The sequence below is a fragment of the Heliconius melpomene genome, chromosome 6 (assembly GCF_056956725.1).
Source record: "Heliconius melpomene rosina isolate 202511_hmr_F chromosome 6, ASM5695672v1, whole genome shotgun sequence".
NCBI classification, from domain to species: domain Eukaryota; kingdom Metazoa; phylum Arthropoda; class Insecta; order Lepidoptera; family Nymphalidae; genus Heliconius; species Heliconius melpomene.
The window spans coordinates 12,436,713-12,450,186 of record NC_140394.1 but is presented as its reverse complement, the minus strand read 5'-3'; the positions used below and the strand labels follow the sequence as shown (position 1 = coordinate 12,450,186).

Genomic DNA, 13,474 nt, shown 5'->3' with positions numbered 1-13,474 from the left:
TACTTAAAAGTGGTATTGAATATACTCGGTGTTTACCGTGAGTATAATTTTTAATCATCCTATTAACACTACATACCCACTTTTTCATTACCTCGCCCTGGTAAGAAGGTAGACTGGTAAACTGTGGCGCTCGAGTTCCATCATACAATATCTCAAATAGGGCAGAAAGTGTGAAAAGGTTACTCAAGAACTCTAACTCAAACGTCTAAACCGATTTTTCTGAAAATTGATCAGGAGGTAGGAACCAGGAGACGGTTCACATTCCACCGCATTCCCGTGAAGTCACTATATAAAACTTGGTATAACAATGTGTCTAACATAACAACGTAAAAAAAAAGTAAAAAGAACATTAAATTGTTAAACATATTTATTTAAATATGGTATAAAAAATGAATTTACGTATACAATCAGTAAGACTCTTTGTGTGGTCACCAAGTCACGGGTTTACGTCCAAAATGTTCACCAAATACAAATACTTAAATTAACGCAACCAATGTTTTTAATGTTTTTTTTAAAATAAGCTCATACCAACTGATTGTCTTTTTGTTTTGATTTATAGAATAGTAAAAGCTTCGAAATAATATTTATAGTTACCTAACTTCCCTATTCTATTTATTACACAGTAGAACTCTAAAGGTAATTACTATACTTAAGCTTATTTTTTTGCGTCACTTTGTATACACCGCACACTGCAGGGTAGGCAGAGGGAACCTAGTGTTGCCTCAAAACAACGGCATCAACAACGAATTGAAGGCAATTTGCGTTTACAGTCACACTTTGTGCCCACGATTAGCCTTTACGAGCTTTTATTTTGTGATGACAAATTTTTACTTTTATCCTTTCTTTATGCTTTAAGTTCTTACTCACCTTTCATCACATTTTATAATTCTAGGTCCACAGGTTTCGAAAAAGCGGCGAATTTCATAGAACATGCGGCAAAAACGAAACATAAGCGCTCGTATCATTTGATTGCACTAATTTAGAAGTAAATGTTTTTCTGTAACACACACATTCTTGAGAGGTTGAGAGACAGATAAAAAGACAGGTCAAAAAATGATCCTATAAGTGTTCCGTTTTCTCTTTTAAGGCCCGCAACCCTAAGACATAATTATGTTTTATTAAGAATTATTGAATCAAACAAATAGCTCTATTCAATTATTCTTTAGTAGTTGGTAGTGTTGTGTCAAATGGATAGTTTTCAAGAAGTTATTAGAAGACATGACGAAAGAACAACTGTTCAATCTATTTTTAGGCAGGTAAGCCGTATTTATTTACTTATATATATATATATATGAAGCATATTAATGGGAAAGGCAACAGGTACCTAGTGTTAAGATATTAGATTACTATCACTAAAAAATCACCGGCAACACCCAATATCGGGATATTGCGTGTTGATCGGAGGGATTCAAAGCTGTGATTTGCTCGCTCCGTGAAGAAATACAACTAATTAATTTCTCCAAATGGGAATTGTTGCGTTAATTGTCGCTGTGCCACTGCGTCACTACAGCTTCGCGGCAAATCGGCAAGTAAGTCGTTTTCGGCAATGATAGTCTAAGCGTCCTTCTCATTATAGTTAAAATAATAAGTGAAAATAATAAGAAGTTACTAAAATTTCAGGTCTTTATATGCAGCACCGTATGGATTTAATTTTTCCTAGCAGGGTTATGCTTTGGACTCCCCACAGTGATGGTCCCACAGTTGAGGAAAGATAATTCATATTATTTAGACGACGAGTTGAGCTCTTGGATTTGTAAGTGTAATCTCTATGCATCAAAAGTCATTATTATATAAATATTAATTATTATATTATATAAATAGTTTATATTAATAGTTATTATTATATCATATAAAATATTGGCTATCGCAATATACACTGCGTTCATATTCGCTTAGTGCTGCTATAGAAAGAAACACTCTCCAAGCGTCCATGAGATACCTCGACAGACAAACAGACAAACGGACGGACAACAAAGTGATCCTATAAGAGTTTCTATTTTCCTTAAAAGCTACAGAACTAAAAGACACTTTCAATCACACTCATTCTTAAATTTTGTCTGTATCTGCCTATGATAACTATATGTGAAGGTGTGAAAAACGTGTATTTTGAACTTTTACGTATTTCTAGCAATTTGTAAGCATGTTAGAACTATAAATTTGTTAATTCTCAAAAATATTTAGTGGTTTTATACATAAGTAGGCAGAAGTTAGGTTCGATTGCTTTGGAGATCCTTGGGCAGGCCTATGTCCATAAGTGGGCATCAAAAGGCTGATTTGATTTAAACACTTTATACCTAAACTAGAAACGTAGTGAAACGTGAAGCCGCTATTTTAATAAGTATGTATGTATTTTCAGATGCCGGCCCTTTTTCTTCTGGAATACCATGGGTGGCGTTACCATATTTCTCTGAACGCGTCGGTAGAAAAATTCCACAAATGATAGCGTCCATCAATTGTGTTTCAGTTTTTGGCTGCTTGTGTCTTACTTCTTCAACATATGTCATACTCGCAGCAGAACTACTAGAAGGGTAAGCTACTCGTATAATACAACAAACTAATTATCATTGTTTGCTTGGACACGAAAAACCTGTTTCTTTCCAATTGTCTGGAATTTGAGGGATTTTAATTTTCTCTCTTACATTTTAATTTTTTAAGTCCAATAGAGCTTTTGCTTACAATAAAATAAATATACTCGTACTGGCAACGATGAAATATACTACTAAATTTAAATAAGAGTGCTCAAAGATGTGTTAAGAATAAATTTCAATTAAACTAAGAATGAATCAACAAATCCATGTAATCGTGTCTGAGCTGATTTTTACTTTTAAAATGTAAGTATGTTTCAACAGTGCTAAGGGCTATAATTACGTTGAATTCCAGGAATCAAGGAGCGTCAACAATATGCGATGCTGTTGTGCTAGGATCACTTACAAGTTTTAGCTTTTTAAGCAACTTCTCACTGTCAGAAGATATTAAATATGGGCAAACGAATTAGATACATTACAGATCTATTCAATTATCGAAAAGAATATTTCCGCCCTAATGAACAACAACCTGTTTCATCAAACACATTACTTCCTTCCTTTTGCGTTGAATAGCATTTTGTGACAGAAACTGACATCGTGTCCCAAAGCTGCTGCATTAAGAACCATTAATTTATTTATTTTCTGTAATTACAGATTTTTTCACAGCTGTAATGTAAGCATCGGGATCTTAATCTTGTCAGAATATTCAAGTCCTAAGTACCGTGGGATGTTCCTAACAATGTCTACAGCTGCTTTCTTTTGGGGTATTTGGACAGCTGATGTTATAGGCACATTTTTCGCTTGGAGGAATATTGCTATTGTTGGCTTCTTCTGTTCACTTTATATGTTGACTGTATTTTTATGGTCGCCGATTTGGTTGGCAAGTAAGAAACGCGTTGAAGAAAGTAAAGAAGCCTTCAGATGGATCCATGGTGATACAGCGGAGGAAGAATTGCAAGCATTATGTAGTGAAAATGCAACTGAATATTTTACAGCTCAAATGAAGTGGTATAAGATTATGCAATGCCCTCAATTTTATAAGCCGATGATATTGTCAATAGTTGCTGTATTACAATATCACTTTTCTGGGTGAAAAAATGATGTATAGCTTATATATTCTTGATATATTCAAAAAAACTGCAACCGAAAGAGTAGCGTATACAGCCATGTTGATATTGAATGGATTTTCAGTTCTAAGCATGTATTTTGGATGTTATTTAACAAATGTGTTGAAACGACGCACTCTGTATATGACTACATCAGTTGTAGCTATCTTATTTCTGTTTATAATATCGACTTATTTATTTTTGTGTAAATTAAATGTATTTAATCATAATAATTATTTAGTAATCTGCTTTCTTTTTGTTTATAATATATCAATTAGCTGCGGACCGATGATTCTATCGGGTACTATATCTGGTGAACTTATTTCAGCAAAATTTCAAACGATAAGCTATATTATATTATTTATAAGTGTTGCCATAACTCAAGGACTTCTATCCAAGTTAACTCTTAAGATTTTCGATACTTTAGGTATCCATGGGTCGTTTTGTATGTATGGTGTCATATGTAGTATGTGTACACTGTATTTGTATAGATTTTTGCCTGAGACAAAAAATAAGAGTAAATGGGAGATTGAAGAAATGTTTTAAAAGGTAAAAGATAATGAAAATAAATAAAAGTTGTTTATTGAAGACATGTATTTTTATACTTATTGCATATTTATGTACATTTTCAAAGTCTAATATAAATCTAATATAAATAATTTACATGGGTGTATCTAGACTTACATGAATATAGGGCATTTCACGCGAGGTGGACAAGTCAAAAAAATTATGTTACCGACTAAAAAATATACCAAAGATATATGTCCCGCATCAGCGGTTAGTTTGGTAATTTGCACCCCGCAACAGAGGAAAGTTAGGCACCGGATCTTATCAACCCGATATCGCACCGAATATGTGTTAACACCGAATGTGTTAACTTATCTTAAAATATGCAAATTTGTTCTCTAAGACCTACTTTTTTTATTATTATTAAAAAATGAATATTATTTCTTCACTCCCAGGTGCCCCCCTCCCCTTCCCTCTGTCGACTCTCCTATATGCGGAATATAGTGTGAAGCTGAGAAAAATGCGAGAAGCTGCTTTTTTATTGTTTACTATTCGGTTCTTTACCATATTACACGCAAAGGCCACGTGATGATAATTTATAAATAAGGAAATTAAGAGAAGCCTGTAAGTTATAAGTCACGAGAGTGTCAATTACTTATTTATTGTTATTAATAAGGCTTTGCGACGCGCCTAGTTATAAACAAATATTTTGTTTATTTTTTATTTATATTTTGTATTATCAAAGCAGGGAAAATGGAAATAATAACTAAAAATTACTCGACATTTACAATTATAATTTGCATGTGGGTGAAACACGATAGAAGGAGGAGAAACGATGGCCGTAGGGGTGGAAAAGTTCCCGAATGACGCCCAGTAGGCAGGTCTCTAGTCTTTCAAGCAGTCCCTCGTGGAAATCCTTATATCTAGCAGTGGGCACCCAATAAACTGGGATGATGAAGGGGTGCTATTTAACCTCTTCTGGAAAGTTCTTTGAGATCGATCGAATTGTTTGAAACATTAGCTCATTTAAATTTGAATTTTGAATTTATAGGTCTACCATTATCAACGATATTTAAATTTTTAATATATTTACATATATAACACTTATGTATGTATATGGTGTTTTTTTAGGGTTGCGTATCACAAAAGGAAAAAACGGAACCCTTACAGTATCACTTTGTCGTCCGTCTGGTCGCCGCCGTTTTTCTGGGTCAGTGTCTGACTGTAAACATGACGGCTGCGGCTTCGATTTTCAATCGGAGAACGAAGTGTCTTAACACTATGTTCCCTCTGCCCACCGTACAGTGTGACCACACGGGGTACAGTTTGAATCTGCAAAATGTAAAAAAATAAAAATATACCTCTAAGATTTTATTTCGAAACGTAACAACAATTTTACTATAAGGAAAATTAACGATACAAGGAAATTATATAAAAAAACATTAGCGACAAGCAGCGACCACAACAAATTAAAATGATTTAGCGGAAATATAAATATTGTTATACAAAAATTAATCAACTTGATAAATCTATATTTTATGGTAATTATTGAAAATGCGAAAATTCTAACTAGTAAAAGCTTTTTTAAGAAAAAATAAGAAGTTAATTCTCAGTACTTTACATAGGTTGTTCCTTTTTAACAAACAGTCATTTTATTCGGTATTTTATGGAATAAATAGAGAAAATTTAGTAAAAAATTGCTTTTTTTACTCTAAACTTTTCATCCCATAAGAGAACTGTCAATTTTCTGTCAGACTATAAAATATATATTTGAAAACAAATGATAATGCGGCAGTCGTGTCGCAGGGGCACTGACTGTCGCGCGACGGTAGGTTTGATCCACAGTCGGGGAATAATTACAATATTTTCATTTCTTCGCTCTGGTATCAAGGCAAAAGCGTGGCATTGAGTTCCGCCACTCAACACGCAATGCCTCCAAAGTGCGGCGGAAACTGCAGAAAAGAGTATCTAAATAATTCATCATAAAAACTATTTTATGTATTTACAAGAAAGAAATAAGAACCAAACAAATTTCAAAAATCTTTTTTTATTATGTCATATTTTCAAAAAATAACTTACAAGTAGCTTAAATTAACTGTACAATTAGTATTTATATTATCATAATTTCCTTATTAAATAATCAATCTAGTATTATAACTTTTTTATCAAATCTTATTATAGACTTCCGTCGCTAAACGAAAAGTGCAGACGATGTCTCTCTAATTCTATAACGTACATAGAAGACCGAAGAAAACTGTGGAAGAAGCTAGTAGAATTATTCGGAATTTGCTAATATATTTGCCTGTTCTAAGATTCTATAGTAATATCTTGTGAGTGAAATTTAATCACATGAAATCATTTTACCAAAGAAATTGAAAATAAACGTATTTATTTTCTATTTGCTTTTTGCATTTAAAAAAAAGTAATTCTTTTCGTTAACTCTTTCTTGGTATAGTATCGTATCATTAGATTCTTTAGAGAGTCACCATATTGATAGAAGCATATTTTTTTAGGTAACTTTGATTTGTCATATATTTACAAGTTTAAATATTTTTTGATTTGAGTGAAATTGAACCCATGACTATCACTACAGTTATGGGATTAAGTTTGTGACTTTCCATCGATATGAGATAGAATTAGAAAAATATCTTCATTGGGTCTCTTTGAATAAATATGTAAACTTTTCTACCTTACTAAAAGATAAGCAGACAAAGAAATTGATAATTTTAATTTTTCTTCTAAATTCCTCTTCGGTCTTCTAAAACCTCAACATGTTAGGATAGAGTAACAGATTTTTTTATCTAAAAACTATGAGACTATCGATATAAGAGTGGGTCAGTTTGTCGTTTGTTACCTCTGAAGTACTCTTCAATCTCCCATTGCGTCTTATTTTTAGTTTCTGGCAAAAATACATATAAATATAACGTGGATAAGCCACAAATAATACCATATAGTAAAAACGACCCATGTATTCCTAAATCCGCGAAAATAGTTGGTGTCATTTTATATAAAATGGAATATGATGCAGAAATAACTATAGATATAATTATGTAACTACCTGATTGGAACCTCCTTGAAAATAACTCACCGTATATAGACATGGACAAGATCATTGGTCCACAACTGATTGCTATAGTATAAGCAGTTAACAATAGTATCAAAATATAATTTTTCTCTTCGATGATATTCTTTTTAACTAAATATATGTATAGAGATATTATAAACAAGAATGCTACACCTATGAACGACGACGACATATATAAGGTTCTTCGCTTCAAGACCTTTGATAGATACGAACCAACGTACATACTGATTACCGTGACACCGTTCAAAATCAACATGGCCATGTACGCCATGTATTCAGATGCTGTGATCTTTTTAAATATATCCAAAATGAAGATGCTGCAAATCATTTTCCCCGTAAATTGATATTGGAAGACTGCCATTAACGCTAAAACCATAGGCTTGTAAAACTCTGGGCATCTTATTATATCGAAAAAACCCATTTCTACTTCAGATTTTTCTAATTTAATATATTCTTCGTTAGCTGTAATCAGTGCTTGTAGTTCCTTCTCAGCTGTAAAACCGTGAAGTCGCCTGAAGGCTGCTTTGCATTCTTCGAATCTTCCTTTGCCAGCCAACCAATGCGGAGACTCTGGCCACAGGAAGACTGTCAGCGTGTATAGAGAACAGATGAATCCTAACAATGTAATAATCCTCCAATTAAAGAAAGTACCGATAACATTCGAAATCCATATACCCCAGAAAAATGCTGCCGCAGAAGCTGTTAAGAATATTCCGCGTAATTTTGGAGTTGAGTATTCGGTTACGATCAGCACCGCAATGGTTAAGTTACCAGAATGTAAGTACCTGAAAGAATTGTAAATATGAAATGGTCTATTAATCTTACTAGTGCTTAATTGATCTAATAAATTAGTAAAAAATACATAATTCAGTATTTTACTCTCGCCCAATTGAAGACCGAGCCCATTTACGGGCGTGTGCACAAATTTTGTATGAAATGAACTACAATCATTAGTTTGTAATGATTTTTTCTATGAAATACTTTTAAATAATCACTTTTCAGATTTTTTCTTTATTTGTTTTGTAAGTTCTCATTTGATGCTAATTTCACAGAAAGTAGCTTTTAAATTTACGGTAAATTTCATACAAATCGGAGCAAAAATGAGGAATAATCCTTTTTTGTTATAAAAAATTGCGTTGATATAAAAGTTTAATGTTTTTTTTCTGTGCTCTACGGAACTGTAGACCAGAATTTTTGATATAAATTTTAGCTTTATACCACAACGCGATCTCGAGTTAAATGGTCTTGACAGACGGACAACACGGTGATCAAATGAGGGTTCCGTTTTTACCTTTTCAAGTATGGAACCATAAAAATGATATAAGTTTTCCTTATTCCAAATAATTTATTTTAATTATTGCTTTTATTGGACACCTTTAATTTAATTCAGTATAAAACAATTTTCTATAATCCATTCATATAAAAAAAATATATAATACCCACCCTTGAATCAGTTGTGCTACCAAAAGGTGATAGGGGGAGGAGCTCAGGTACATGCCAACGAATATAGCGACGCAAACTATCGACGTTATAGTCTGAGGGATTTTTCTTCCACAGTGCTTCGTGAAAAGTGGTAAAATAATTACCCATGGTGTGTTACCAATAGTTGGACCTGCATCTGTAAGTTAAGATATATATTTTAGCTGGTACGGAGCCCTTTTAATTTGACGCCTTAAACTACATTTTCTATGCGCAATCTAGTGTAGAGTATAAAGAATTAAGTGTTCTGATATAGTGACTTCATAGACATTGGTCTACAACAGAATCAGACTTTATGACGTAAAAGGAAAACCTCTTCTCCCTCCGCGATACTTCCTAAGCTACATGCCAAATTTTAACTTTTTAAGTCCCGGAGCATCGTCTATGCATAGTTTAACAGTCACTCAGTAACGGTAAAGTTTTATATAATAGATAAATAAACTCATCACCATTGTACAATATCGTATACAAAAGCCACTACGCCGCGATATCATAATCTATTAATGTTTAAATTATTCATTGCAAAACAAAATTAATTCTAAAATATTCCATTATGGAATGCAAGTATCTATTTTAGTCCCATACTATTTTTTATTGTGAACCAACGATCTACATTATTACGTTAAAGAAATTATGCATCAAGTCTTGCTTATAAAGTTGGTTGATCGTAAATATAAATATTATAGTCTCTGCTTAGAGGTTAACATACAAGTATTAAATGTCAATAAACCGGCTGAAGTTCAAGCTAATGTGCTAGAAGATCTTGTATGGGAAAAAATCCGTTGATAAGTATATAATTCTTCTTTTTTTATAACGTATTTTTTATATTTGGTAAGGTAGAGAGTGAAGGTGGTACTTTAACCTATACTTGAGATATTTTTACAGAGACTTCGTGTTTAAGTTTAAGACCAGTACTGGAGCAGGAACACAAGTGTGTGACTGTAATCGCGACTGGTTGTTCGTTCGATCCCGATTAGAAGGAATTACATATTTATTTAAATTTATGTTTTCATTTGAACTGCCTTCCGAACCGGTGGTAGCTTTTTGTTGACATGTACATTCGACGATTCAAAAGTGCTTTTAATAGTTTATTTGAGTAAAGAATATTTTGAATTTTGAATTTTTTTTTAAATCCCTTGCTCTATGGTCGAGGCAAAGCGCGGCGTTGAGTTCCGCCACTCAACAAGCAATGTCTCCAAATTCGGCGGAAAATAAGAACGGAGTGTGTGCGAGATACAATATAAAGCTGATCGTGTTTAAAAAAAACCGGGCAAGCGTGAGTCGGGCTCGCCCACCGAGGTCGCTCCGTACAAAAATTTGAGATCTCGATATTTTTCTGAAATTCAGGCTTCGCTTAGCCAGAGTCCTGTCACATGAACTAGCGGCTTTTATACCAAATTTTGGCCCCCCTTTTAAAGCTATTATTTTTTATGATTTAACCACAAATGTATAGTTTTCATATTAACGGATATTATTAATAGAACGCATTGATATTTCACCAATTTCGTTTAACACATACATATCCAGGAACTTAAGTCGTCATCTATAATAGTCGCGTTCGCTTCTTTATTCATCTGAGGTATTATCACTGTGGGGGCACCAGAACAGAGGCCCGCCATGAAATACTGGATCCAGATTGAACTGCATATTAAGACCTGGAGAATAGACGAAAGTTTAAAATATATTTTTATGTGTCATTTTACACTTAAAAGTGTGAAATAACAAGTCTCTGTCTACCCTGCTGTAAGCGGGATACAGCGTAAAGCAGTTTTTTTTAAATTTCACACTTACGAAAGAAGAATTGGATTGCCCTATTCCAAAATCAGGCAAAACTTCTACTAATGCGATAGGAAAACTAATAAATATACATAAATAAATAAATTAACACTCATAAATAAAATTAAATATTAGTCACCATATAAATATATACAGAGTGGAAAGGAACCCACGACCTTATCTTATTGGAAAAAAAAACTTAATACCTAAAACATTTTAAAAAAAAAATGTATTGTATTACAAAAATAGGAGGCGTAAATCAACGCCGCACTTTTTTTTGCTCATTTTAACGTCCAAATGAAATTTATAATGAAAATTTTATTATTTATACAGTATTATAATTGGTAGAAAATAATTGGTAATTACTAGCAATATAGAAGAATTTGTTGTTAGTTTCATCATCATCCGTTGATAAGTAAATAATTCATCATCAAGTATATAATTCATTCATCATCATCAACAGCCATCTTTTGTACACTGCTGAATATAGGCCTTCCCCAATTCTCGCCACCACACTCGATCCTCAGCTCTTCGTTGTTAGTTTAGCTGGGTATAATGTATATAGTTAGAAGTTCAAACCGCCATGCGCTTGCAACGTTTATAGTCAGCATAAACGTGAGTGAAATCCATTATAAGTTATTGACATGTATACATAGAATATAATTTTAAATATGTATATAAACAAATAAATTAACACTGATATATAAAAATAAATATTAGCCACACATACATATACATACACATATTATAAATGTGTAGGTTGGTGAGGATGGATGCTTATTCCACTTTCAAAAAATACTGAAATGATTTGGATGAAACTTTACAGTAGTATAACTTACACATGAGAATAACACATAAGCTACAATTTATTCAAATAATTACTATAATTATAACTTTAAACGGGCAAAGCCACGTTTGGATCGCTAGTTAATAATAAATCTCTCGTTTTAATGGTAGATAGAGTCTCCTATGGCTCTCCTCCAGCGCTCTCGCGCAGTGTCTTAACTTTTCTTTTTCTACGATAACAAAACCTAGAAGCGTGAAAATTGTAGGTTCGATTATGACTCATGGAAGTGAATTATTTTCATTTCTTCGCTCTGATAACAAGGCAAATGTCGTTGAGTCTGGCACTTATCCTGCTATATGCGGGATATAGCGGGAAGCTGAAAAATATAAAAAGGTTCTTACTTGTTTCAATATTGATTGAACTCTCGCCTTCCTGCCAACATCTTCATACGGTTCATTTGTATTAACTTCTTGATAATGAGCGTCCATTATTTTAAATTTTAAATATCCAAAAAAACGAATTTTTCAAAAGAAAAGTTTTTTAAAATAACTTAAAACACTTCCATATATTATTTAAATAATTTAAATCACGTTTTAAGGAAAAACCGTTAAATTTTTCAAAACAAAATTTTAAAAAATATCTGAAAACCTCAAATTTACTTTACAGTTCTAATAAAATTAATAAAATATTATTTATAAAATTTTATTATTTATTTTAAACATTTTTTCCATATTTATATGAAATATCCTAAGTAACGCGTAAGCTACTGAAGGTTTGTGAGGCGACTAGGCTATTAAGACTCTTTCGTTCTCACTGCTATATCTCGATCTGCGATAAACAACGCTTGAAACCGGTATCCCAAGCCATAATCACCTAACTAATGTAGAGATGAATTTCTCCTTCTTTTTTTAGCTGCCAAACATAGTAGAGAAGGAACCCGGGGAACTCACTCCGACCCCATTAGGACTCCCGTTCCTCATTTTACGACGAAAATATTAAATGTTTCATTTCCTCACTGGAAATGTGTTTACAGTCACAAGCTTGTCCTAGTAGTGTTAAGATATTGTTGAGCTACAAAAGTCAACGTTGCCCTGAGGAAGAATCGAATCTACAGTCGTTTTCAATTTAACACCTCTGTAAGTTTTGGATACTAAAAAAAATCTTTAAATATTATAATTTAGAATTTGAAATAATAAATTATAGAAAGAAGTTCATCACTGAATTAAAAAAACACAGAAACTACTATCGACAATAAATAACTGTAAAAAGGCTATAATAGGTTTTAAATGCGAATAATACGGTACCTCCAATAATGAATGACCCATTCACTTATCTACCTACAGGTATAGATAACATGCCTCATTCGAGTGTCAATATTTGTTATATTTATTATTAACTTAAATTTCAAAATGGGTAGATTTCCTTTCATTTTTAGGGTACCGTACCTCAAAAGGTAAAAACGGAACCCTCATAGGATCACTCTGTTGTCCGTAGGAGAAGACCATTTATATCAAGATTGAGTGGAAGTTAATATTAATATCAAATAATTTAGGTATGGACGATAATTTTACGTCATAACCTCGTAAGAAATTATTATTAAAAAAAATTGCATACTTTAATGAATTAAAACACCAATTATTTATTTGTGTTTTCGATAAATGAACATGTATTTACCGGATGGCCGTCGTCGCGATAGCTGAAACGCGATGGTTGTGGATTCGATCCCCACTCGAGGAAACGAAATATTTACTTAAATTTATACTTCCGTTTCTTTGAGGCAAAAAGCGCGGCGTTGAGTTCCGCCACTTAACTCGCAATGCCTCCAGAATTCGTGGCAAGTGGGGAACGGAGTGTGGTAACACTATGTTCCCTCTGCCTATCTTGCTGTGTGCGGGATACAGCGTGAAGCTGATTCATTTATTTTTAACATTTATTTATTTGCACTCGTAATAAACATTTATTTGCATACATTACTTCAAATATTTTAAACTTACGTTAAGCAGATTGCAAATAATAATAAATGGATAGATGCGCCACAAGCCTCTCTATCGCTTGTCCGGCGCTCTCGCTGGCACGCTCGCGAGGCATCAATTTATAAGACGTTACCATTTTTTTTTCAGCTACCCGCATATAGCAGGGTAGTCAGAGGGAACAGGGAACCTAGTGTTACTGTATCATTTTGAATTTGGGTATAATAAAACGAGAAGCG

The 13,474-nt window shown here is 33.0% G+C and overlaps 2 protein-coding genes across 3 annotated transcripts; one reads left to right on the top strand and one right to left on the bottom strand.

Moving 5' to 3' along the window:
• The first annotated feature begins 2,212 nt into the window (after positions 1 to 2,212).
• Positions 2,213 to 3,643, top strand: LOC146538574 (facilitated trehalose transporter Tret1-like). Of its 2 annotated transcripts, none has more exons than XM_085186837.1 (2): positions 2,213 to 2,528; positions 3,180 to 3,643. In XM_085186837.1, the coding sequence occupies exons 1-2, from the start codon at positions 2,341 to 2,343 to the stop codon at positions 3,616 to 3,618; spliced, it is 627 nt and encodes a 208-aa protein (XP_085042963.1). In that variant the 5' UTR covers positions 2,213 to 2,340; the 3' UTR covers positions 3,619 to 3,643. The 2 variants fall into 2 exon arrangements, 1 of the variants encoding a protein (XP_085042963.1); XR_014878057.1 differs by having other exon boundaries at positions 2,388 to 2,528; positions 2,881 to 3,309.
• A 3,311-nt stretch (positions 3,644 to 6,954) lies between these two features.
• On the bottom strand, positions 6,955 to 12,292 carry LOC146538573 (uncharacterized). The gene is made up of 5 exons (XM_085187071.1): positions 11,667 to 12,292; positions 10,222 to 10,357; positions 8,667 to 8,841; positions 7,449 to 8,008; positions 6,955 to 7,037 (listed from the first exon to the last, which is right to left on the bottom strand). The coding sequence occupies exons 1-5, from the start codon at positions 11,751 to 11,753 to the stop codon at positions 6,955 to 6,957; spliced, it is 1,041 nt and encodes a 346-aa protein (XP_085043197.1). The 5' UTR covers positions 11,754 to 12,292.
• Positions 12,293 to 13,474: the final 1,182 nt, after the last annotated feature.

What these genes read in the sequence shown, in the direction of transcription:
- LOC146538574 (XM_085186837.1), top strand. Translation starts at nt 2,341, where the DNA reads ATGTATGTATTTTCAGATGCCGGCCCTTTTTCTTCTGGAATACCATGG. An exon ending in GCAGCAGAACTACTAGAAGG is followed by an intron (nt 2,529 to 3,179) that starts GTAAGCTACTCG and finishes CTGTAATTACAG; the next exon opens with ATTTTTTCACAGCTGTAATG.
- LOC146538573 (XM_085187071.1), bottom strand. Translation starts at nt 11,753, where the DNA reads ATGGACGCTCATTATCAAGAAGTTAATACAAATGAACCGTATGAAGAT. An exon ending in CGACTTAAGTTCCTGGATAT is followed by an intron (nt 8,842 to 10,221) that starts GTATGTGTTAAA and finishes CTTAACTTACAG; the next exon opens with ATGCAGGTCCAACTATTGGT. An exon ending in GAACGGTGTCACGGTAATCA is followed by an intron (nt 7,038 to 7,448) that starts GTATGTACGTTG and finishes TATTTTTGCCAG; the next exon opens with AAACTAAAAATAAGACGCAA.